The 26192-nt window shown below is 40.1% G+C and overlaps 2 protein-coding genes across 3 annotated transcripts; both read right to left on the reverse strand.

Moving 5' to 3' along the window:
- Window positions 1-80: 80 nt before the first annotated feature.
- ap1g2 (adaptor related protein complex 1 subunit gamma 2) lies at window positions 81-14931 on the reverse strand. The gene is made up of 22 exons (XM_026313100.1): window positions 14814-14931; window positions 14147-14349; window positions 13537-13661; window positions 12812-12953; window positions 12229-12325; window positions 12070-12146; window positions 11887-11982; window positions 11396-11476; window positions 10740-10838; window positions 10585-10640; window positions 9731-9844; window positions 7395-7535; window positions 6868-6922; window positions 6214-6336; window positions 5130-5219; window positions 4434-4561; window positions 4030-4134; window positions 3722-3860; window positions 2928-3087; window positions 2603-2754; window positions 1715-1813; window positions 81-1365 (listed from the first exon to the last, which is right to left on the reverse strand). The coding sequence occupies exons 2-22, from the start codon at window positions 14345-14347 to the stop codon at window positions 1258-1260; spliced, it is 2388 nt and encodes a 795-aa protein (XP_026168885.1). The 5' UTR covers window positions 14348-14349; window positions 14814-14931; the 3' UTR covers window positions 81-1257.
- Window positions 14932-15958: 1027 nt separating this feature from the next.
- On the reverse strand, window positions 15959-25428 carry slc7a8b (solute carrier family 7 member 8b). 2 transcript variants are annotated; one of them, XM_026313238.1, is made up of 12 exons: window positions 25331-25428; window positions 24137-24368; window positions 21786-21990; window positions 20640-20791; window positions 19955-20080; window positions 18966-19119; window positions 18494-18617; window positions 18112-18215; window positions 17503-17599; window positions 17222-17371; window positions 16773-16950; window positions 15959-16315 (listed from the first exon to the last, which is right to left on the reverse strand). In XM_026313238.1, exons 2-12 carry the CDS (start codon window positions 24282-24284, stop codon window positions 16185-16187), a joined length of 1569 nt encoding a protein of 522 aa, XP_026169023.1. In that variant the 5' UTR covers window positions 24285-24368; window positions 25331-25428; the 3' UTR covers window positions 15959-16184. The 2 variants fall into 2 exon arrangements, with proteins under 2 accessions (XP_026169023.1, XP_026169024.1); XM_026313239.1 differs by lacking the exons at window positions 18966-19119; window positions 20640-20791; window positions 21786-21990; window positions 24137-24368; window positions 25331-25428 and having other exon boundaries at window positions 19955-20070.
- Window positions 25429-26192: the final 764 nt, after the last annotated feature.

The following is a 26192-nucleotide window of genomic DNA, read 5'->3' on the forward strand; positions in this document are numbered from 1 at the left end:
TTATGTGTTGTCCTAACACAAATAAACACACACACACACACACACACACACAATACAGACATCAAAGCGACTTCTGAGGATTCTCAAAACTGATTTTTATTAGAAAATGGCATGAAACTGACAATTCAAAGAACTAAGCACTTGTCCAAATACTCCTGGTCTTTTCTGTACATCTTATTCAAGGTAGTGATCTGAAACAGTCTGGTAGAGATTCATTTAAAGCACCACTGCTAATATTCAGTTTCCAAAGGATTTTAAAAAGTGTGTGATATTTGAGATGAGTTATGGCAATATGTTTTCATCTAAAAGGGTTTTTCAGTTTACTTTTTATGTCATTCTACAAGTGTTGTATTAGTGATTTCCAAAAACATTTTGAATTGTGCTTACATACTTCAGTAAACAAGGAGATACCGGTCAAGTAAATCAAGTGTTGCTTGTATAGGAATAACAAAAACTTGTTTATAAGACTACACTACTTACACTTAATGCCATTACTTGGCTTCCAAAACACCATGTAGTTGGACTTTTTTAGTACAGTATTTTTTGACAGGGTGAAAGGCACAGGTAAATGATTAGGAAGTAGATACTCTGGGCTGTTCAGCTGAATTCAAAAATAGAAGTAACAGAAGTGAATGCAGCCTACAAAAATATGTTTCATATCTGTCAGGCCCAAAATCATGTGCATGTGTCCAATAAAATCTAGTATGTTGCCTCATTAATTTGGTACTTCTAAAGTAAGTCAAGAAGGTAGAGGCAAATAAGGGAAAAGTGAGATATCACTTTTTGTTGGAGTATACATGGAGTGCTTTTTGGGCCTGATCTACTGGATTATACTGGCTGACAGAAATGGCATTAAAAGTACTTAATTAAAAAATTAAACTTTCTGAACACAATCAGTTGTTAGTTAATAAAAAAACCCTGGATGGTCCTTAACAGACACTTGTTTAGACATGTCATTGCAAACCTTTTAGAAAAAATAATATTGATATTTTCATATCATACCTGCATATTCCGTGTGTATCAATTACATTTATACTTAAGTTTCAGTGGAGGGGAAATTCTGTAATTACATACATAAGGCTGTGATTTCATGTGTTCTTCCACCATAGAAAAAATAAAGAAAATGGGGTATTTGAGAAACAGCAGGTTGGTTGTAATATAGAAGGTTTATAGAACAGAAAAGTCCCTCTGTCAGCGAGGGACATGCCAGCTGACTCATATTGTCGTCTGAACCCAGTTGGACTGACTAACCCCTTTTCAGTGCCCAGCAGCACTGAATCCTGGGAAGGAGTCAATCTGGACTGTATCCTGAAAGGCCGATCCCTGCTTGGAGTAAGAAACGCGGAGCCTCATCTTCAGGTTTACCTGGAAGCGGGATAAGGATTTAGCAAATATAATCCAGCTAAAATGGGCGCTGTCTGATAAAGGGTAAAGAGTTAAAAACAAGACTTGGAGCTAGCAAAAGGCATATCTTGGCAACTGTGAATAATTATAACAACAAACAGTTGTGTGAAAATCTTTGAGATACAGTGTGAAGATTTCTAAGCCCGCACAAGTACAGAAATGATGATTTTCAGGAGGTAATCTTCTTGGCTACTGATATAGTTTGTTATAAAAAAAGGCATGTTTCACACCTGATTAACCAAACTTTCCCTCTTCGGGGCAAATGTTAATCCTAGCTTTATGTGTGTAACCACAGGTTTCGCAGACCCACCTTGTTTGGGTTACTGAGGACTACCATCTGGGTCACCTTAGCTGTACCTTGCGAAGGGAGAAAGTCCCCACTTGGGGCCTTCATGTGCAACTGGACACTCTGTAGAAGGATCAAATAAAGCTTTAATGTTTAAATCACCAAACATGTTGTTCAGCTGCAGTTACTGGACAGCTGAGAACATGACTGGCAACCACCAACAGGGCAGTGGCCAGGATGCTGAGCTCAGCAAAAAGACCAAAACACACCAGCTTTTTTTTCTAAAAAAACCACATGTCCCAAAAACAAACAGCCGTGACACCATGCCACACACACTGGTGAAATGAAGGGAGACATTAGGTGTTACTGCAGCTCCAACATGCTCTGGCAGAAGTGTTTTGACAGTTGTCACACCAGATACAACCATCAACCTGATCAGCCAATCACAGCAAATAGGGTTCCAATTTTAGAAAAATAACCTGCCCAATAACTTTTTGTGACTGGTTATGTTCCTTGTTTTTAATTTTGTTCCTCGTGGAAATCATACTTTGGTGTCAAACATCTGGACATGAAGACTGTTTTCCATCTTTAGCAGAAACTTTGCATTATTTGGAAGCCATGGCAATGTGTCAGAGTGTGTCAGTCAGAGTGTGCTACCTTGAACTTAAAACTCTGCTACATGGTGATTATTATGTTCCATGCAGTTAATCTGGTTGTGTGCGATGGCACTGTCGTTAGGAAAGGTGAAATGTTAGCAGAACATATGCAGACAGTACTCCAGCCATTGACAGGTGACCCAAATGTATATTTCTAGTACTTGACACTAGCAGAGAACACTTGCTTGGCTGTGAGCGTGTCTGTGGATGATTACCATGAAGAACAGAGTGTTTCTGAACGGTTAGTGAGGCAAACCTTGGGTACAGCAGCCTGCAGGGTGAAGCTGCTGATATCTGAGTCAGTGCAGTTGGAGGCTGTGAGTGTGACAGTCAGGCCTGAGTCTGACTGTTTCTCACAACTTAGTGTCACAGTCACGCCATTTTTCTCATACACCGTCACTGTGGGAGCTATGTTAAAAAAAAAATAAAAAGATGACACACACACACACACACACACACACATATATATATATTATAAAATATGCATTCATTTAAAACCAATACTGGGCAAAAATTAAGAAAAAACCTCACTTTCCTTCTCTTTTTCTTTAATAATGTGTGTGTTTATCTGAAGGTCAGACCTGGTGCAGGAGGTGTTGCTTCTAATCCCAGCAAATCCAAGAGGTCTCCTCCTGCAGTGCTGGGCATGTGGATGGGCAGGCCCAGTGCTGTGCTGCTCGGTGCCAGGCTGGGCTGCAGAGACTCCTCCGAGCCACCCAGCAGATCCAATAGGTCATACGCCTGAAGATTACAACAGACAGGAAGGGAAGCTACAACTTCCATACCAATAACTCAGCAGAATAAACGTCTACAGTATTCTCACCCATGGACTTGACAATTCTGTGTCGTACCAGCACATTGCTGCTTAACTGGTTAGCTTAGTGTATTAGACTTTGCTTTGCATAAAAGCACATGCAGAGAAATGTTCAGGCCAGCTAACCAAATTCATGGAAAAGGGAGGGTGGTGATACAGTACAGTACTGATGATTTGCATAAAAGCACAGGTACTCTCTGAGTAAATTAATGAGGGACAGTCCATAAGAGAAGGCGATGACAGTGATATAGCACAAAAACATTAAGACATAAGTGCATCATACAGAATAGTTTGTAAGTTACAAAAAACTGTTTGTCCTCACTGCCTTCTTCAGTAGCAAAGGCCCTAAGACCTTCAATTCTAAGTTCATCCCTTGAAAAACACTTAGAAGAGCCTAGTCTGAGGACCTGAGCTGACACAATGCAAAGAGATTAGTAAGACAGCTCCAGTGCTCGAAGAGTTCTCAGAACATCTAAAAATTGGGAAATGGATTCACGAGGTCAAATCTTGGTCGAGTTGCTGTCATACAATATGACTCCTTCTTTGACCTTCATTATTTACCTGGTTAGCAGGTTGTTGTGGCAGCGCCTGCTTGATGTTGACTGGCTGGATCTCTTTGACGGCCTCCCCTGCCGACTCTTTATTGGTATGACCCGGGGAGTTCTTTTCCATCACAGGCATCCTCTCCAGCACTGCTGCCCTTTATTTAGAAAGGAGATTTGTTTGGACTATCACTTATAAAATTCCTCAACAGCTGTAACCATGACACTCAAGATTTCAAAGATAACTTTATTTTCAGGAGGGACAACATAGACACAAATATAGTGCTTATAAAGAACATAAAAAAAGCAACACTTTTTCTTACATACCTCATGTGGTCATATTTTTTGAAAAGAGCATTGTATTCAACTGCCCTCTGCTGGAGCTCCACATCTATACAGCTGCCGTAGATGCTGACGATGCTCCTGATACGACTGGCAGGGGTGAGGATGGCACACAGGTTATTCAATAGAAACATAAAATAGAAATCATATAAAAATATATATAAAATATCACATCACAAATTCAGCACTATTATTGTTCGTCATTAGGTATTTGAAACACAAGAAAGCAGCATTTAGCCATCACTAAAACATGTAACATTAGTGTAGCATTCCAGCAATCAATCAATAAGCGTCAGGGCCACTTTAAACCATTTCCTGCAGCTGTAGACTCTGTTCAATCTTTATCCAGTCACTGATATGTGTTGTGCTGTGTCAGAAGTGCTTCTTACTCCACATTATCAGTGATGCGTGTGCTAAGTTTCATGGTGGCAGTGAGAGCATAAGCTCTGGTTGCCGGGGACGACATGTGAGATTGCAAAACTGTTTCCAAGGCATCCAGGATGTCGTCCTCAGAGACCTGATAGAGAAAAGTGTGAAAACAGTCTGAAAGCTGGCATGACATTTTTAAATATTAAAACTCTAATATACAGGGTACTATAAGATAATTCATTATGTTTGCTGACCATTAGTTTTTGGGTTACTGGTTAAAAAAAGGCTGAGAATGAATTAAGTCTCTCTGTATTTAGACTTTAGCTTTGGGTAAAGACCAAGACACTGATGTCATACACTATGTCCATGTGTTCCACATTTTAAATGGTGTACAAAGTGAAAAAATGTTGCTGTTTAATACCACCAAAGTAATAATGCTGAAGAAAATGCCTCTTTCCTGTAGTTTAAAGAAATGTGTGTATGTAAATCTCTGCTTGGCCATGATGAATATGAATCCTAATGCTAGCTACCCAGATCCTGTATCCTGTATGTATTCACTAACTGGCTGTTCTTGTGGCAGAAAATGTAAAACACAGCATTTTTTTGTGCCAGGGAATTTTTCTTGGGGGAAAAACCTTTTAGGCAAAACACAACAGCTATCATGATCCAGCAGAGTGAATCACCACTGAATATTTTAAGAATCAGATTTGTTGTACCTGCACAGGCTCGGCCTCTTGACACTCTCCTCTGAGCAGCAGCTCTCCATACTCTCCTATACACCAGCAGGCCACCTGCACCAGCGATTGCTATACAGAGAAACATGACACTCACACAACTGTGCATTGTTGCAAGGTAAATGAGAATCATTAAAAGATTGGTCAAGCACTTGGTAGACTGGCTCTGGCCTGCATGGCAGTTTGACGCATCAGAAACAATTCCCCCTGAATTCACAAGAAGTTAATGCGGTGGAAGACGGGAAAATGCACCACACTGCAGTTGGTTCTAAAAATAAACCTGGCTGCATCAGTCAGTTTAGCATAGCTATTCTCACTGCCACTGAACCAAACCAGCCCTGTTTAAGGTTTAACTGGAGTTAGTCCAGTCCAATATGTTAAACTACAAATTTGTACACAGGGGATTTCTTTGAATGCTGTCACATTTCAAGTTTCCTAGAGGTTCTTTAGTTCTGCTTTGCTCAGTGTGGATTTGTGAGTGTGTCTGAGCAGCAGATGCAAGCTGACCAAAGTTTGTTCTTAAGCTTCTCTTTACTGCATTTTTAGTCTGTTTCAAGGCCTATAATAATATTTTTTCACCAACTATTGTAAGAGTCCTGCTAATGTGATAACATCACATTTCTTTAATGTTCTTTCTATTCTAAAGTCTTAAAGATTGTAGGAGGTGTTAAATAAGGCTAGATACACCTTCCAATATACAATTTTGTTTTAATGTTGTGTGCTAACCGAACTGCATAATTGTATTTAGTTATTTTTGATTTATTCCTTTTACTTTTTCCGTTTATTCCATTTTAAGACACACACGGCTTGACTTAATCGGCTATACTGAGCCATTGCTTTATAAAATGTAAATTAAAAATAATTTAACCATAATAATCAGTAAATGTTTTTACAGTTCACAAAATAGTTTGAATTCAAACACGCCCTGTTACTTTATAAACTGTACAATAAAAGATCAGCATAGGGCAGCCAGGAGAATGATGCATGAATGAATAGGTTGTGCAACAAACCAATCTGCCTCTAGTGACTGCTCCATTAAAAACAGGAAATACCCAGACACACGCACCTGAGAGATATCAGTGAGCAGAGCCCTGTAGAGCTTGTGAACGGTGTAACAGTGCAGCTCCGAGGTGTTGGTGATAAGCTGGATCAGGTTGGGAACAGTTTCGTCTCTCACGTCGCCCCCTGCCTGGCAGAGTGGGAATCAACCAACACACGCACACGCACACGCACGCACTCCATTAGCCAGACAGCTGGTCCAAGTATTTGGGTCGCCCTACATTTCCTCTATGACACAATAATCTCACTTGGGGCACATTTCAATCACAGTTCATCTAAATTATAAAAGACATTTACTGAAATGAATTAACTCTTAATTCATGCCACATCTCCACCATTACTCTTTCCACAGACGTCCTCTACATTCTTAGTGTAAGCATCAGCTTTTACAGCATAGGAGGACAAAATGAAAAGGATGTAAAAGAGTGCAAAATGGAAATCATTAATCCAAGACAAAAAACCTATCATTTAGGACCTGAGGCTGCACGTTAGTATGGCATGCTGTCTATTGTCAAATCTATTTTTCATAAAAACTCAAGTGCCTACATGTATCTACACTGAGGCGTAACACATTAGTGATTGAAGCAGACAACTTTAAAAGAGCTGTGAGTGTGATAGTTATGTTAGAGGCAGCAGGGTGAGTGGCTCAGTCTGGATTTACCGTGGTGAGGACATGCAGGATGGTGTCAATGTGCCAGCGCTGGGAGGGCGCATACCTGACAGAGACAGAGACACACACTAGCTAACTCTGTGAGGTTTGAGGGGTGAGTCAAGAGCACATACACAACTGTATCTGTGTTCTATGACTACTTGCACATGCACATACACACACACGCACACACACACACACACACACACACACACACAAAGAGTGGTAGAATGATATATTGTAGAAACATAAAAGGCTATTGATTGTCATACTGCCAGTGAAATAGACAGAGATATCACTGGGAGTGGAGACAGGCACAGAGACATTTAGTCACATATGTTTTAAGCACTGACACTTCTTTGTTACAGCTTTACACTTTAAGCTACATCTCACATCCCAGCTTGGCACAACAGATTTGCAGTAAATGTATTCACATGCACATGAATGTATGTGCGATTACATGCACAGATCCAGTATTTGTATGTAACACAATCATGCAGTGTATGTGCACATTTCCTTGCCTGCAGTCTTTCACTCACCTCTCTGCAGCATTGAAGATGCCACTGGCTGCTTGAGATCTAAGCTCAGGGGGGCATGAGGAAAGGAAGAGGAGCAATTCCTTCATCATGGAGCGGATGTTGGAGGCTGACACCAGAGCCAAGGAGAGCTCCAACGCACGGCTGGAGAGATGGCCAAAGAAGATTAATAATTGTAATATTGTGCAGACACTACATACTCGCCTTTCAAAATGTCAGTATACTGTAATTGAGTGAAATGTGACACACTGTTTGCAACAGACTGCTGAAAATTGTACCAGTGACTAAAACACACCTCTGACTAGTCTCCTGGACCTTTTATTACCAAAACCAGAGGGTCAAAGCGGTCTACACTGCGTTTCACCCACTCGCACACACAAAAAAATAGGTATGTATGCCCTCAAGTACACCTGGGAGTTAGAATTGGGAGCTTCATAACAAGTTGTGCATTATGAAGATTCCCAGATAGTCTGTTTTAACAAATTTGAACCTGTATGTGTTTCATCATTTTCTGAGCTGACACAAAGCTTCTAAAGCTACTACTTGGCTCCTTGACTCTCCAGCAATTAAAATTATCCAAGATCTCTAGCCAGTTTTTGGACCTACAATGCTGAATATTGTTAATCACTTACAACTAGCACTGCACCCACTTGCTTTAAAACCACTGTAATTAAACCTCCACTTAAGAAATCACACATTGAACCAGAGTTTTATGACTATTATCGACAAGTGTCTAGCCTGTCAATCTTTTCAAAAGTACTAGAGAGAGTTGTGTCTCAGCAGCAACCTTTCTGACCTTATCATTCTGCTTTCAGGGCCTGTCACTCCACTGATCTTTTCTATACCCCAGGGCTCTCTTCCTAGCCTCCTGCTTTTCTTTACATTTCACCACTTGGCCAAATTATGTGTAGTCATGGAATTAATTTCCACTGCTATGCTGATGATATTTACACTTGTATGTGCCTGTAAAGGCAGGTGATCTCTCTCAAATAATTAAATCACAGTCACATTTTTAAGTCCAATGGACATCACAAAGTTTCCTGCTCATAAATTACGGTAAAATTGGTCATTGGCCTGGCCTGATGTAGTCAGCAATCTGATCCGTTAATAACTTATAGTTGATAAATGCATGATTTTATAAAGTCTGACAGTCAAGAACCTTGATCCTATCATGTTTTCTGATAAATTAAAGACTTCACTAAGATCACATTTTTTCAGATGGTTCTGGTTCCTGCAAGTAGAATTTTAACTAATCCAGAAACTTTAGTTTCTCTTCACTGGCTCACTATTCATGTCAGCTCAGACTTCAAGGTGCTTCAAATGACATATAAAATCCTGAAACGGGAAGCTCCTTAATACTTGTCCGCTTTCCTTAAACTTTATATTCCACTCAGTTCTCTCCACTGTCAAAAGACAGGGCTCCCGTCTATCCGCAGTTAAATGGAGTTATTTAAATCCAAAATTAAAACTCTGTACAAAGCATCTGTACACCCCAACAGTTAGTGGCATGGCCCAGTTACCCGTGGCTTTTTATTTGATACCATTTTCCCACTGGTGGATCAGTTTCTTTTCCAATAAATCTATTAAACTTAGTAAAGTACAGTCCTGCCATGTAGATGACTGCAATCTTGTTGTTCTAGCCTGGCCACCCAGAATAAGTTTCTCTTTTCCTATTCTATACAAAGAATTAGTCTGGAATCTCTTTGGTTGAGATCGATTTCCAGGGGGTGGGCCAACGGACACAGAATAAACCAATCAGAGAAACCAAGGATATGACGCATGCAGTAGAGTAGAGATGCTAGTGAATGACTTGTCATTTTTTTGGTAAAAACATGAGAATGCATGGTGTTAGTTCTGTGCATATTTTTGAATGGAGTAAACAGCAAAAGCCAGCGGCAGAAAGATTTGCAGACTTGGGACTGGCACTGAGAACCGTTACAAACAAGTCAGTGTGTATGTGCAAGGATTGTTAAAATCGGGTTGAATGACTGGAGCATAAAGCCCGCCCCATTGCAGATAAATAGCTGTGATTGGCCTGGCTTATTTGAGAGGAAAAGCCTCTCTATGCCAGGGGGTCAAGACCCACACTCTTTTGCTAAGAAAGTGAGTGGGTCTGGTGGCAGGCCAGCAATGTTCTGAATGTGGTTCCATGGTTTGTTGCAGCAAGGCCCTAAATGTCTGACAGTGCCTGAAAGAGGAACTTAGCACCATACTGAAAAGCAGCGTTTGGTTCAACGTTTCATTTTGGTGTGGTCAGAAATGTGCTCTGTTGCACTTGTAGACACACACAGCAGTGCATAACTGTTGTGTCTGACAAACAGAGAAGAGACAAACGTTACCGCTTGACAGAAGCATCCTGGTCCTTCAGACAGTCCACTATGGTTCCCCTGTGGCGTTGCACTGCATTGTGATCTGTCCCAACAATCTTTTGAAGAGAGGTCATGGCAATATATCTGGACACACATACAGAATAGGCAAAAATAAAGCTGTTCCTGAGGTGTTTTAATGTAGGGCCTATACTGAATTATGATGAAGTGCTGTGAGTAAGCTGCATTTATAGAGGTATACACCAAGGATAACCAAAGATAACCATCACCTAACACATAAGATTAATTTACAGTACTTGCTAAACTTGACGATAAATAATTTATCGTTCCACTTGAAATGTCTAATGAAGTGATCAAGTATTTATGTGAGCACACCAGAGGTCTCACAGAAATACAGCAGTTTTATTACTGTCACAGAGAGATTCATGGAACCTGCAAGTAAAAACCAGACAGGCCTGCTTGGCCACATGGCGTCTGTAGACACAAATACAAAAATTAGTAGCATAACCAAACACCAAGCTACCTGAGCCACGCCTCCACACTGCCTGATGTAAAATGATACGGTGCAAAATTGAGAGATCAGCATACACAGACAGACGGTGACCTTCTGGTGTAGCTTGAGGGGAATAGCTCCAGGGAAAGTGATTAGTGAGCTCAGACAGATAAAAGCCTGTTGGGAGATTTCTCTGTTTGGCTGCAGTGAGTTTGCCATTGGCCTTGTGCAATGGAAAAGGTAAAATGACCCTGAGAGATTAGAGAGGAAGGACAGAAGCAAGGACAGAGGAATAAATAGAAAGAAAAAGAGAAACAGGGATTTGGGGAGTGAGGAAAATGGAGGACAAAAAAAAAAAAAAAACAGCACTGACCGTATATTCCTGTCATTGTTCAGGAGAAATCGTCCCAGGATGTTCACAGCCAAAACCTGCAGAACAAGCAAAATGAAGCATGTGTGTATTTATTCATAAGCTAACAACATTCCCCATGTGTTAAGGTGGTTAAAGAAGTGCTGCTAGCCTCTCACCCTGAGGCCACTCTCTGAATTGATGTCTAGCACAGTTAGAACAGTCTCATACAGCACAGCGTTGCCCACCGTCTTAGTGCTGTCAGTGTTGGTTGCCACCTGTATAACAACACACACATCAATCAGTCATACAACATTCATCCATCTCCCATGACTTCTGACAGTTTTTGAATAAGTAATAATTTTTGTTTCTCTCTGCCATTAACTGACAGAAGCCTATAGGTTTGCTGTTTTTAACACAAGGTTTGTTTGGCTTTTTGGGGAAAAACGCTCTGGCATACAGGAGTGATACCTAATACTTACTCTACTTTGCTGAAATAAAACGAAACATTTATGTAATCAGTATAGGAAGGGGTTTTGGTGGCAGTTGCTCTCACACTGTTCTGTACCAGTGTAAGCATTTTTGACCCCATCATAGTGGCAGTGGAGGAAGTAAATCTGCTGTGCTCATGCCAGCTCAATGTCTATTTTTAAAAAGGAAAAGGCGACTTTATGATGAAAGGTTGTATCATTTTGATACTGCCTTATTGCTGCTTCCTGCCACTACCAGGATGCCAAGGCCAACTTAGTGTCAATATCCCAGAAATCTCCATCTAAAAACATTTTGAATGATCATGTAAATGCTGCAATATTTTTCATTAACATGAATACTGCACCTGAGCTAGAAGATCGTTCATGGCGTCACTGGCTGCTTCGTCGTTACGACCAAGGATTCTCAGTAACCTCAGGATGCGTACCTGGGTAAGGAGGCAGGACACTTTGAACAAATGGATTATAAGTCATTTTGGTACACCTAGTCTTTAAAAACAGAAAAAAATCTGTGTATCAGTGACGGAAACAAAGAAAGAAAAAGATTTAATCATGCCATAAAGAGGCCATGAAGAAACAAGATAAGTCAAATATAGCCCATTCTGATTTTAGATCAAATTCCTAAGTATTCATATTGGCATGAGATAGAACCTGATTTTTATAGCAGAAGAAAATATCATATCACCAACAATTATTAAATGAATAAATTAAGTATTATTGTTTTAGTCTATGCCAATAAAGCATCCATTGATCTAAATAAAAGTAAACAGCAATCGGGTAAGTAAATAAAGCAAATGAAAGATGATTAGTATATAAGAAGTGTGTGACATTGACTGACCTGTAGGAAGGGATCACTGACTCCCGCCACGTCGTGATCTGGAGAATAACTGGAAATGACCAGACCTTTCATGATCTGAACCAGATCTGGCACTGTCTGAAAATACACACAGCTCAAACATTTAACAACACACATGAAGATATAGTGAACCAGCGTGTGTGTGTGTGTATCTGTTCATCATACCTGCCTGAACTGCTTAAGTGTTTCTGGGTTCCGCTCACACAGCTCAGTGATGAGCACCACAGCACCATGTAAAACACCTGGGATACATGGAGAATACTTGGAAAATGAATCTGTGAGACAAGATTACAGATTGACAACATTAAGGTTCACTGTACCAACCATGGTTCTTCTCGGTGAGGAGGGAACGAGCAGCGGGGGCAAAGAGCTCCCCCAGATCCTGGACTTTTCTCACAATATGAACAGCACACAGAGCAGCCTGAAGGAAACAGCAGAGCAAACCATCACATCATTACACTAAACTGATGGCAGTATGATCAAAGGATGCAAAATCCATGCACAATGACAGGCTACTAAGGGATACTACCTCAAATTGAGTTTATTAGATTGAAGAAGGCGGCTGCACAATTGGACTTACAATGAACCCTCAAGCAAGACAAACAAGTAGGACAGGCTTTATCAGAATACCTTTGAAATGAGCAACATTGTACAGTCATGTTGTTCTTAAGAACAGAGGCTCATTGCAAGAAAAAAAAAATCTTTAATTTGTTTTTCATGACATATTAACAGTGGTTATATTTCACTGAGATCACTTTTTAAAGAAAGGAAAAACACAATTTCTCTTTCAATCTAGGGTTATGTACCAACGACACAATCAAAGCATTAAAGGATTAGTTATGTCATCCACAACAATACTGATAATAATACAGATACTCTTAGCAAACATCCCTGTTGAGGTTCTCACCTTTTTCTTAATGAAGGAGTTGGAGGCTCGGAGAAGCCTGTCAATCTCGGATGCCAGATCTCTGCACATCTCAGCTGAACCCATACAGGCCAGTGTGCACAGAGCCAGAGACTGCACATACTGGTTACTGTGAGACAGGTCACTGACACACACACAGAGGAATAACACTAAGACGGCTGTTTAAAAACTCACAAAATCAATCATGCACATTTCTTATGTGGTAAGCCCCATATTGTCTACTGGCATTCATCTATTGACTTGAATCCATCCATTATCTATACCTGCTTATTCCTTGGAAATGTATTATTATTATTTACTAATTTCAAACATGATTATATTTTACACCAAGCTGGCAACTCTAATTACAGTTTATACATTCTTTAAAAAACAAGTAATCACAGATTTGCTAAACTGTGTTATCTAACATTCATTAGCAGTAACACACTATGTTGTTTATTTCCACAGATTAAATAACAGGGCAACTCAGTTCAGACAGCAATTCAGCTGGGTTATGCCAACAGTTGCTGGTATAGCCTTTAGCAGTGATGAGGAGTTTGAACAGACTTTAATCGGTAAAGTGAGTGACATTCTTCTTTAACTGTGTGTGACTGCACATTGTTGCCCAATAACTGCATATGAATGCCAATGAACAGGTGCTAAAACAAAATGTTTTACCAAGGATTCTGATTGGTAACAATAATTTTGTTCTAATAAGACGTCCTTACTTCTTAATGGAGTTAGTGATGAGCAGGCTGGCATCCTGCTTTTCATCCAGCAGCATCATGGCTCCCAGGTATCCCACACGCTTCTCGCTATAGCGAGGACTGCCTATCATCCGTACACACTCCATCTAGTGGGAAGAACAACTCCTTTAAAAGTGGAGCTAACACTAACAGTACTGATAGCCCTGGAGAAATTCTCCGCTTTTTGTCTGGACCAAATGGAGGTCAAGCTCAGCTACAGAGCAGGCACCCTGGTGCTGGGAAGGATTCAATGGCCCAGTTCTGTGTGTCCATCCACACAGACTCTGATGTGGACTCTTCTGGAAAACTCTGCTTGAGGAAATTAATCTAATTTCATTGTGTTCTGATAACAGGGGAAATCCAAAAGGGCAAGAAAGTACACGTTTACATGTATCAGTATTACTATAGCTTATTACACATGCATGTGATTTCACAATGTGCTGTCCTATTTTTTGACATCTTTCAAGCTCTTCCATGCTCTCACATTTTGATGAAGGCCAGTGCTTAAGGTAAAACCTAGACATTCCAGATACACTGATGGTTTCTCATCCTCTAAGCAAACACATGACAAAAATGATCCAAATCCCCTCACCTGACCAAAGTGCGCGGGGTAGCCCAACATGTGCACGTAGAGCAGCTTGGCCAGGTTGTGCGATCGCCCCCCGTTGTCGGCTTGTCTGAACTGTGCCCGGATGGCTGCACACTCCCTCTGGATGACGCCCCGCTCCTCACACTGCGTCCTGGCTGACCTGATGGCCCGGATCATCTCATGCAGGGGTACTGATAGAGACATGGCTGTGTATGTGTGTGTGTGTGTGTGTGCGTGTGTATGTGCTTGTGTATGTTTTTGTGTATGTGTTTGTGTATGTATGGGTGGGTGGGTAGGTGGGTGTTGGTGTGTGTGAATGTGGTGTCAAGAAAATGTAAAAGCACAGCTGAGCATCAGCAAAGAACAAACAATCCCAATGTACAGCGTTGTTTACTGTCACTATTTCACTTGTGTGTGTGTGTGGTAGACTACAGTAACACAGGGCGCGCGCGCACACAATACTACATGACAGTGTATATTTATAAGAGCTCTACAGTCGCTAAAACGCGTAACAAAAGTGTGTATACTTCAGCTACCAGGCTGAGTTAGCTGCCCGAGCCGAGCTAACCCTGCAGATGCTGCCAAGTTAGCTAGAGCTAAAGGGCTAGCTGTTAGCTACGTTAGCACTAGTCTGTTTATACAAGTGGTTTAAATGCAAATAGTAACATACCTAATGCTGTGTTGCCTCTACGCTGCGCAGAAAGTCCCCGGTATTTGAAATAGACCGGTCCCACCGTCCCACCGACCCCCCTCCCAAACCCGATGTCAGCACTCAGCGAGTCACAGTACTGTACTGGTCAACACGACCAAAATAATCACGTGACTTCCTGTCACAACTTTCAAAATTAAACCCGCTCTGCTAAATACACATTAAACTACATGTTAGAGCACTTGTTAAATCAGACCAAATTTAATGGAGCTCACTGGGTAAATGTATCAATACCATAATGTTAAAATACAGCGCTAGAAGTACAAGTCTGTAATCAAATTTTCACTTAAGCAAAAGTACAAACGTATAAAAGCCATGAGAAAATAAGTAAGGCAGAATGCATTATTAATATTCATGTTTTAAAACCAAATGGTAAAATGCTTGATTTGTTTTAAATGAAATTGTTTTACCAAAAAGTATCGATTAACATTTCTTCAAATCAACTGCACATTTGTCTGTAGACTGTAGTCATTAAAATCCCCCAAAATGTGATCCCAGATGCATGAATTAGAAATTTGGACTAGATCCCAGCATGGTTTGCGCGTAAATGTTGACTGTGGATTTAAATTTTAAGGCAACATTAACTTGTTTCCTATATTATTCTTGGTAATTGACATCTTTAACCACCTTCCCATGACTTCCGCAATTTGATCGAAATATGACCCACCCATTCTACGTCAGGTGGTGTCCAACAGGTGGATGAAACATTGATGAAGAGGTGCAGCAGGAAGCACCACTGCCATATACAGGGTACAACACAGCAAGACTTTATAAAGACAACTGTGTCCCAGTCTCATTTCTGATGGGTGCCAACTATCTTGATCAAAATAAGAAAAAATAAATAATAGATGTCTTTTAAAAATTAGGTGTTTTGTCACCATCTGTGCAATATTGACTACAGAGTCACTCGTGCCAATCCTATTCGTATTTAAGAAAACCCATGATAGAAAAATATCATGGGGGGGGGGGGACTTTTGTTCCATAAAGCTAAATTTGACTTGTCTTATTGTATGAAAAGTGGGATAGTCTGAATGAATTATTTGTTTAACAAAATGTTATGAGTCACATGAGAGTAAAAGCAGTTTAATCACCTGGAAATTGTCATTTTAATGGTACTAGAATGAGGTGATAGTGTAAACAATATGCAAAACATGGACACATACAACTTGGACATTAACAATTTTCCACTGCCTCCCAGACTCAAACTGCAATCAATACATGTACACGACAACTCCTGAATAAACATGCTCATCTTTCTGGGACTCTTCTTCAGGTGTCTCTTTTCCCCTTAAAAAACAGCAGAGTGTGAGAATGATCATTTTATGCACAATTTCAAGCATTCATTTGAGGACTTTTGTCATCTTCCTTATTTTGGTCTTTCTTTTGAGGATTAGGCACTGGGTTCTTCACCATATCTGGGTAAACCACCAAACACAGCTTTTGGCACAGGTGAGTCATTTTACCTGGACACAGATCAGGACAGAAGAGATCAAAGAAATACGTTTGATATTAGGAAAGTGGTGTCAAATTGTGTTAACATTTTATGAATACACTTCACTATTTATTGGTGCAGTTACCCAGTGTGAGCTATAATGGAAAAGCCTAGTTGCACTATTGTATTTGTTTAAGGATTTAAAATGTGTAACTATAAATCAAAGGCTGCAGTACTTATCAGTATACTTTAAGCTCTTAACCCCTGTGTTCAACAATAAACCACATTGCAGTTCACTTGAATGTGTGCACCAACACTCATACTCTATGTGTAAGCATCTCTGAGTTTAAACATTATTTTTCAATTGTTCAAACTGAACAGAAGAAGGTCCAGAAATCTAATAAAGCACACTTTGTATGAATGCACCCCAAAACAATACTACAGTGTCATTATCAAGCTACAAAAGCACCATCATGATGTTTCCTTACCAATAATGATATGAAAACACTGAGGCTTGTTTTCCCAGTAGACTCCTAAAAAATATACTGGGACACCGGTCATCATGATGGCAAGTCCAATACCACAGACCACAGGCTCAGAGTAAAGGGAAAAGACCAGCAGGAAGGCCCAGAACAGCAGATAGATGACTGGCCACAGCAGGCTCACCTGCAGGGTGAGCAACAAGAATGAGAGTGTTGTAAACCTTAAAAACCCACTCACCTCTGCATGCTAGCTTGAGTCAATCTTTCAAGGAAGAATTTAAATTGTAGATTCTGAATCAAAGGTCTACAAGTCACAAGACCATGAGATATTTTTAGTGTATAGTCCTCACTGGAGAATACATCAACTATAAACATTTTGAGCCTGCCAACTCACTTAACATTTAGCATAAGGACTGTCAAAAGTCAAATTCAAGTTGCTCCATCCGTGCCTTTACCTTGATGGGCCGATAAATGTCAGGCTGTTTAATACGAAGCACAATCTGCCCAGCAACAGTCACGCCATAGAAGAGGTAGTTGATGAAACCCACATAGTTTATGAGGGTGTAAATGTCACTTGTGCACAACATCAGCAGAGTGGAGATCAGCTGAATATGTTGAGAAGGGGTAAAAGTTAATTATTCTGCACAAGGACAGGACAGAGGGCACACGGATGACAAAGTAAAAAAGTAAGTGATAGAGTATAAATTGTTGTCTCGCTAAGTGGGATACGACTCACAGTGAAAACCAAAGCTGGGATAGGAGTGCAGCGTGTGATGTGAATCATAGCCAACAGACATGGAAGTTGACCTTCCCTCGCTCCGGCAAAAAACAGCCTGAAAGACAGAATTGACAACAGTTACTGTAAGTCCTGAGAGCATGGCCAGCTGTGGCACATTCCAGCTGACGACCAGCTTTGAAAACACACAATTTTGGTGGAAATAAAATTGCCAGTGCAAAGATAAACAGCAGAACCATAAATGCAGGGTGAAAAATGGACCAAACCAGGAGTAAAATGGGCTCAGTATTTTAAGATTTCCTATTTCTTATGTGAGATATTTGTACTAGAGTCAAACATGCTCCTAAAAAGAAACTATTTTTGAATAATGCACTTTCACCATAACCTGAAATCCAGCTTGACGGATGGGTGTTCACACTGCTGAAACACTGTAGTCCCATTTGGCACCACATTTTCACTCTGCTTACCCCATTTCTCTGTGTGCATCTGAACAATATCAGCATGGGAATGAGACCACTAAAAAGCACAGCAATCACAGAAATTGTAGCAAGAAGATAGGTAAAGAGAAGATAGGTAGAGAAATGATCAATCAGGGGAGCCCGAACTAACCGCGATGACGTGAAGAGGGAGCCATTTACCCCCCCGAAGGTGGAGAGTGCCACAGAGATAGGCATGATCCATGACATTACTCCTAGCAATTTCTCTCCAAATGTCTGGGAGAAATATTAGGAGTGGAGATAGAGAAGAGGAGGAGAAAACAGGTACACAATTGAAACACATTAAGCATCTCATCAAGACATTTGAAAATAGAGTGCTAAAGGATGACATATAATGAGTATGCATTGGGTAAGTGTGGTTATTCTAAATAGCTGCGGGGCAACACAGGTATTTTCAAATTGATTACAAACTCAGATAAGTTTCAAACTACATGCATTCTCTACATGCATAGCCACACGCTCAGACTTCAGTGGCCGTGAGTCTGTTGTCTCACCACTGCCACAGCATTAGAGGCCAGCAGCTCCTGGGGGCTCATAGCTGTGACATAGGCCACGTTAGCGAACACATAAACGAAGGTGACCACAGGGATAGAGATGAAGATTGCACATGGTAGATTCCTGGAAGATAAAAGACAGTGTTGATGTCCAGGGGATATTAATCCTTTCTGTGACTGAAGTATGATGTTTGTAAAAAAAAAAAAAAAGTTACTAAACCTTGATTTAACATTATATGATATGCAATCAGAAATAACTTATAAATAGATGGATTTCTGTCGCATTCTTCCTCTACATTACCTAATTTGTAATTGTATCATCATGTGTTACTATTTATGTGACGTCTTAAAGATGAGACTAACCTGCTTTTTTTCACACAAAAAAAAAGCTGCACTTCTGAAATTTTTTTGTCCAAATATATGAAAGTGATACCAAACTATAAAAGTCAGATTCAAGAAGTTCATGTGTTACCTGTATGGGTCAACCAACTCCTCTGTGACATAGTTGAGGAAGTTCCAGCCTCCATATGCAAAGGAGCCCTGCAGGAAGGACAGCGCTATCAGACCAACATCATAGTCACGGAAAGTCTCAAAGGCATGTGCTGGCTCCAACCAGTAATAGTGACCTGGAAAAAAAAAACCCAGCAAAAAACATTTCAGATTTTTAAAATTAAATCTTAATGTGCTTTTTAAAATCTTTTAAAACAAAGATGAGCAGCAGGGGGCACCAAAACACAAGTTCTCTGTTACAATTGTTCTAAGACAGTCTTTTGCTACCTTCTGATTATGATACATAAAAAGGAGATTTTTCCTTCTAGTTATGACTGATGTATATTAACAACAGGTTGTTGTTTTATTTCTTAAGTTTTTATCCTCAAAGCAATAAAAATGCATTAAAGTGGAGATAGCCCATTTAAATCAAATCCTATGCCAGTATCTTCTTGATATTCACTTCAAACAACAATTTCATTCCCCATTTTAAAAGTTTCTGAATTCAGTCTAATAAAAACGTTCCTTTGCCTTTCAGTGTGTACATGCGTGTGCGTGTATGGATTATGAGGGGGATAAAGAGATGTTTGACTGTAATCTCTCTTTCATGTTGGGATCATAAATCCTGTGAGAGGTATGAAAAAAACATTTTTGATGGCAGCTGCATTCTCTTCAAAAACAGTTTCCCAGTGTTTTAGTATCATACCTTAAGACAGTGAGTGGGGGCGTCACGCAATGATTAACAGGAAAGAGGAAAAAAAAAAAAATGCTACAAATTTATTGTGAAATACTGCATAATTTTACCTCGTCAGACCTACTGATACTGTGTAAACGACATGAGCCTTAGGACTCAAGAAGGAACATCGTTCTTCGATGAATATCTCACATCTCAGATATAAGGTATGCAACCTAAGTTGGTGCTGCTTCACTTTAAAAAAAAAAAAAAGAAAGAAAGAAAGAAAGCAGTACTACCTTTGCATATTTGGACAACACCCATGATAATGATGAGTCCCAGAGCCAAAAGTTTGCCAGCAGTGAAAATATCCTGGACACATGTGGCCCAGCGTACACTGTAGCAGTTCACCCATGTCAACAGCACTGAGGACAGGACGAAAATCATGTTAGATGGGATACGGTAACTGTTTTTTTCCCCACATCCTTCAGGCAGGAATTTGTTTGGCTCTTGATTCAGTATTTGTTTTACTTTAAGCCATAAACTTTTGGCTTTACAGTGAAACAAATTTCACTTAATAATTACAGCAACATTTGCATTCAGACAATAGGTGTGACTCTATAGAAACACCCTATTTACCAAAATATTAAGGTAAATTTATTATATCGGAAGACCTGCAGAAATCTGCAAAAGCATTTGTATGATCGGTCTTTACATTTCTCAGGGTTAACATTTTGAATTTCTGCCTTACCTTTGCATAGCTACCTTGGTAAATATTCCTTAAAAGAGGCACTTTAATATTTCACCTACAGGGCTCTGGGTGGGCTGATAATAATTAGTGCAGCAGAGCCCAAGGTACTCTGATTTATAATATAACTCCTGTAATGCATGTACCGAGTATCATTCTTGTCACTTGCTAAAGATGAAACCAAGCTCAATGCAACAATAACAGTAACAAGTTTGCAGTGTTATTTCACTACTTACACAGGCAGCCAGCAGCCAGTAGACGAAGTCCACCCTCAGGGGGGAAGCAGGAGGGAAAAAAGGGCTGCAGGATGTAGTTTGAGAAGGTGAGTGCAATCACAGCCTGGTTAGTGGGGTAGATAACCAACACCGCAATCCACAGACGCAGAAACCTGAGATGCACCACATGCAAGTGGTTAATGACATGTCGCAACACACTTAGATCGCCCAGCAGCTACTGCATGCATGGCCACAAACAAGCACAGCATAGTAAGAGAATACCAAGCCTTGTTACAGCAAAATGGAGTAAAACAAAACAGAAATTGAGCATGCTAAGTACTTCACAGTAATGCACTGTCAGGCTGCTTTTAAAGAGAAATTAGTGGAAATGGCATTCTGGGTCACTGAGAACACAAAACTACCCTGCGAGAGGCTTTAATAATGCGGTGAACATGTGATGAATAAAAACAACTCTGGCCAATCTCCACTGACTTCAATAAATGCATTTATTCTGAGCCATGAGAAGACACAAAGAAGCGTCAGAAAATCTGCTAAACTATACTTTTCCTCACCATCATACTCACAAATACTGCAAACAGAAACAGGTCATAGTCTCTTCCTTAAACAAATTCTACTAAGGGCAGTTTCAAAGGTTATAATGATCCTTAAGAGTTATTAAAGAAGACACTTAAATGGTTCTCATTCATTACATTGGGCTTGCTACAGCACCTGAATTATTTTAGATCACGTTTATTATCATATATACAAAAATCTTTTGAAAAATTTGCTTTTCAGTGGATTATATACAGTTTTTAAAATTTTTGTAAATACAGTATATCTGTGAAACTACTATTAGTTAATCTTCCTAGAGTTGGCTGCACTTCAAGTCAAACTCAGAAGTGAACAGTGAAGGGCATTGGTCAGGTAGGTGACCAAGGCCCAAGCAGCAACGGAACCAAAGTATTTAAAAAAAAGCTGAAAGTTGTAATTTCTGCTCCAATCCCAGCTAACATTGCTACAGGCTGTGTATTGATTTCAGTCCTTTGTTTGCAGAGTCCCAATATCAGATCTGTGCAGTGCCTAGACACCAAAACCAAAATGTTTAAATCCCACTATTAGAAGGGGCTCCTAATCCTGATAAGCACACAAAACAGTGTTTCTTCTCACCCAGCCAGTCCTCCAAAGATGTCCTTGACGTAGGAGTAGTCGCCCCCTGATTTGGGGATGGTCACACCTAATTCTGCATAGCAGAGAGCACCGATTGCTGTAATAATTCCAGTGGTGACCCACACTATGATGGCCATACCCACTGAACTGGCATTCTCCAGGACCCCTTTAGGACTCACAAAAATTCCTGATCCAATAATGTTGCCTGAAGTGAAACAGAAACACATTAAAACAGGTTATTAGAAGACAAATGCTTTGAACACTGTCGACTAAGTTAACACCTAATTTACACAAACAAATAATATGAATACAATTATATACACCACCCATCTTCTGTATAAAGATGTGTTCTATTGATCATATGCTCATCAATACTGGGAGAAAAACGTGAGATCACTGAAGCAGAGCACAGGCTATAAAGGGAAAGCAATTTTCTGTCACATGATGCTTCATTCCTGTGGTGCTCATGTTTTGCATCTGATCAATTTTTTCTCCAATATAGAATTAATCTAGCCCTCTAAACAACAAACAATAGTATAATACATATCTAATGCCTCTAGCAAAATGCTTTTTTAGATTGGACATCTCAGTGATTTAATTTAAAGATTTATAGATATGGAAGTCAGAAAATAAAAAGCAACAAGTTGCATCATGTTATCATGCTGCTGGGTCTAGCCCTGGACCACTGTAAATTTTCACTCACTTATTTCCAAGTAAGCTCACTTCTGGTCAGTACATGTGGAGAAACCGGAGTTGTTTGAGATTCATTTTGACTTGCTATGCAGTAGATCAGAAAGATTTCAAGCCTGCAGTCAGGTTGTATTTTGCTTATGATGACAGGTTGAAAATAGTGTAATGTTACCAGGGGGCCTGCAACAAATCTAACTCTGAAGGCAAGTACAGTGTGTTTCTTTGTGGAAAAATATCAGCTGTGATGCTTTCAGTAGCCAACTCAAACACTGGGAAAGTCAGCTTTTCCAAGCTACTTAAAATACAAGATGAATACAACAGTCAATTATGACACTTCTTACCCTGATGTAATGGTATTTAGGCACTTGCCACTTTAGGAAGTGTGAATGGGATGACTAATTACCTGTTAACAGCAAACAGTATCAGTTCTCATTTATTTTGTATATGAGCTGTTAAGCTTGTGAATAAAAGCAATTGTGCAACAGTCATAAAGACTGCTCATCTAAAAGTCAGATAAATTAAGAATCCACTCATGAAATTAATGTTTTTTTTTATTCACCAAATTTAATAAATGTTACTTTGTACTTTTCAAATTTCTCTATGATATTGATTATTCATAAATACATTTAAACACTGTTCTGCAGATGGATACCAGTATTTGCAGTATACCAGTGTATGCCCACCATGTCTCCACTTGGGACCAGTTATCTACACACATTGGCTTCACACAGGCCCAATTTCTGCTGGTAGTTCTACATCGTATTGGGGCCAACACATACAACAAGGGCACAGCCATTTCCTGTCAGTGGTGCAGTGACCATGTTTCATCAGTGTTGCTGCTTGTGATGGAAACAGCAATCTCAATAATGGAGGACATCCATTAGTCAGATTGCTTTATTTATCGACTTTTCTTTTTTCTCTGTATGTGAGGTAGGTTGTGCAGGGACTGAAGAGGTTTCATAGCAGACAGCAGTTCCCTAGAAACATGGCAGGGACAATGAAATAGGATGTGCGAGATAAGATGCATGATGGCAGCAGTGCACTGCAACTGGCAGGAGACTGATGATGTAAATGAAAATTTTACGAGAGATTTTAGCCAGTAATACTCAACCTCTTAGGCTGCCATGCAAATGGCTGTGTTTGTGTTAACTTAGCCGGATTTTCCACACACACACACACACACACACACACACACACACACACACACACACACACACACACACACACACACACACAAAAAGAACGTGAGTTTTAAAACTGCTAAGCATTACTTACAGTAAGAGGCTAGGATCTAAAATTAGATCTTGTTACTCCAAGTCAGACTTAAGCAACATTTCATGTTGTAATTATTTTGTTGCCACAGTTTGAACAATATCAGATATTACCACCTTTGTGTCACTGACCGGCGTCTTTTAAATGCAAATGATGTAGTGGAGGATAAAGTCATGGTCACCTCTGCCTTAGCTTATTTGAGAAGCCCAACAGATAATTAAAAGGCTAATGAATGATGTCCTGGTGACAATCAACATAATCAAATGATAAATTAATTCTTTATACAGATAATTGTTGTTTTTATTAAATACAGTTGATTTTGTAAAATCTGGTGGTAGCTCCACTGACTTGGGGTCATATGCTCTAGTACTGCCACACATTGGACTTACCCACTATAATGCCGCAGGCGCTGACAAGACCGATTTGTTTTTTCAGAGCTACCCCTGAGCCTTCTCCTGCATCTTTTGACTGGAGGACCGGGGTGTCTGAATGACTGCTCCCACTGCTGCCGCTCTGCTTCCTTTGGCCCACAGTCATCCTGAAGTCCAATCCAGTGTCCCCTTTGTCTCCACCTCCGTTCTTTGGTTCAGACGACAGGGACACTGTCTTCCTGTTAAAAACCTAGCAAAGAAAGAATTTGAGAACCAAATTAGCATTGTTTTAAAAAGGTTGAAAATAGTTTGGCAACTGTGTTTCCTGGACACATTTGCTGAGTAATTTATCCACCACTTTCCATCAACCCATTAGACTTCAAAAATGCTGATGGCAGTAGTTTCCATCTTCAGCTGGCTACAGTGGTGCTAAAATTAGATACTGCATCCCTGCATAAATAATTCAAGAGTGCGACACAATGAAGGGCCTAGTGTTATGCCAAATTCTGCCTGCCAAGAACTGTATGCCCTTTGCAGGAATGTACTAAACCAAAAAAATAAAATAAAATAAGAAAAACTTAATACTTTGTTTAGGTAATATAAAATGTGACTATCAGGACATATGTTATGTTGGTCTGGCATGACAGTGTGACTTTATTACATTTAACAGACCTAAGCTGATATGATAATGCACACAGTGCAGGAGAAATGGAAATCAAATGGTGTATTAGATAGCCCCTGACTTTATAAAACTTCATTTTAATATACCAGGTAGACAAGTAGATGTTGTTCTTCAAAACAGACGAAAATGCTATTGTTACTGAATCCAATAAAACGTCGTCTCTAGAGGTTTTTGGACTCCCAGGTGGTTTTTAACATTACTCTGCTTTGTGATGCCTTTGCTCTGGCCGTGCGCGCCCCCGCGAGGCAGGCAGGGCTCGGTGTAACACCTGGCACGGTGATGGAGCAGGTACCGGCGGGACCATCCGAGCTGGTTAACCAGGCTGAGGCTCACATCGTTAGTTTAGGAGAACTGGTGCATCCGGACCAAGTCCAAACTGAAACTCACCGGCCTGACACGTCTCGCAGCAGACCTGACGTTATCTCGGTCAACTGAGACTAACTGCTAGACAGTTGGAAGTCACAGCAACTAGCCCGTCAGCAGAAACCTAAATCAACATCCAGAAAACAATTCATAAAGTGGCAACCAACCTTCTCAGCAGCCACGGTATCTTAAATCCCCCTGAAAGCTTTCGGTCATGGTTTCTGTCTCCTGGCCGGGATCAGCGGGATGGTCAAACACTTCCAGCTCCAAGTCTCAGTAAATAGAAAAACTGGTCATTTTCAACCAATCAGCGTCTCAGGCCACGCCCCCTTCAGGAACACCCGGAGCTGCGTTACCGTCTTTGAGAAACCTCCATACTGGGTGACATTATTATTTATTTTAAATATCTTTGATTATGACAGATCACATTGGGATGTAGGACTACTCCCAGTGCGATTTTATACGAAGGTCACATCATGTCATGACAAAGACTGTAAGTATTAGCCTATTGTCCTTCACTTCTTTAATTGACATTAAATGAGATGACCATCAGGTCATTTATGAGAAACGTCTTGGTGTAAGATCATTTCATGTTTTTTAAAGTTACGTTACATAGGTATATGTTGGGTTGATTGTAGGGAGCACTGTCACCTCCGCTTCTGCATCTTTGCTGTTCTTACATCAGTTACAATGGAAATGATGGGTTTATTATTACTATCCTTGGCATAGATTATAAATCTTTCTATAGTTTGACACTATAGAAAGATTGTCAAATGACAAACATTTCACATGGAACTTTACTGTGGGAGTGAATCCATTTTAATCCATCGTTGGTACCAGGTCCACATCCATCTTTAACTATAAGTCACGATAGGTACCCACAGATGCACACAAAGCATAAGACCATGCAGGGTGTGTTAGGAGGTGAACCTATTTAAGTCTTACTTTACCATCAAAAATCTTAAATGACTTTGACTTACTCACTACTTTAGAGCGTTTAGTTTGGAACAGTTAGCTATGTTAGATAAA

This window comes from Mastacembelus armatus, chromosome 17, assembly GCF_900324485.2.
Source record: "Mastacembelus armatus chromosome 17, fMasArm1.2, whole genome shotgun sequence".
In the NCBI taxonomy this organism is placed as follows: Eukaryota; Metazoa; Chordata; class Actinopteri; order Synbranchiformes; family Mastacembelidae; genus Mastacembelus; species Mastacembelus armatus.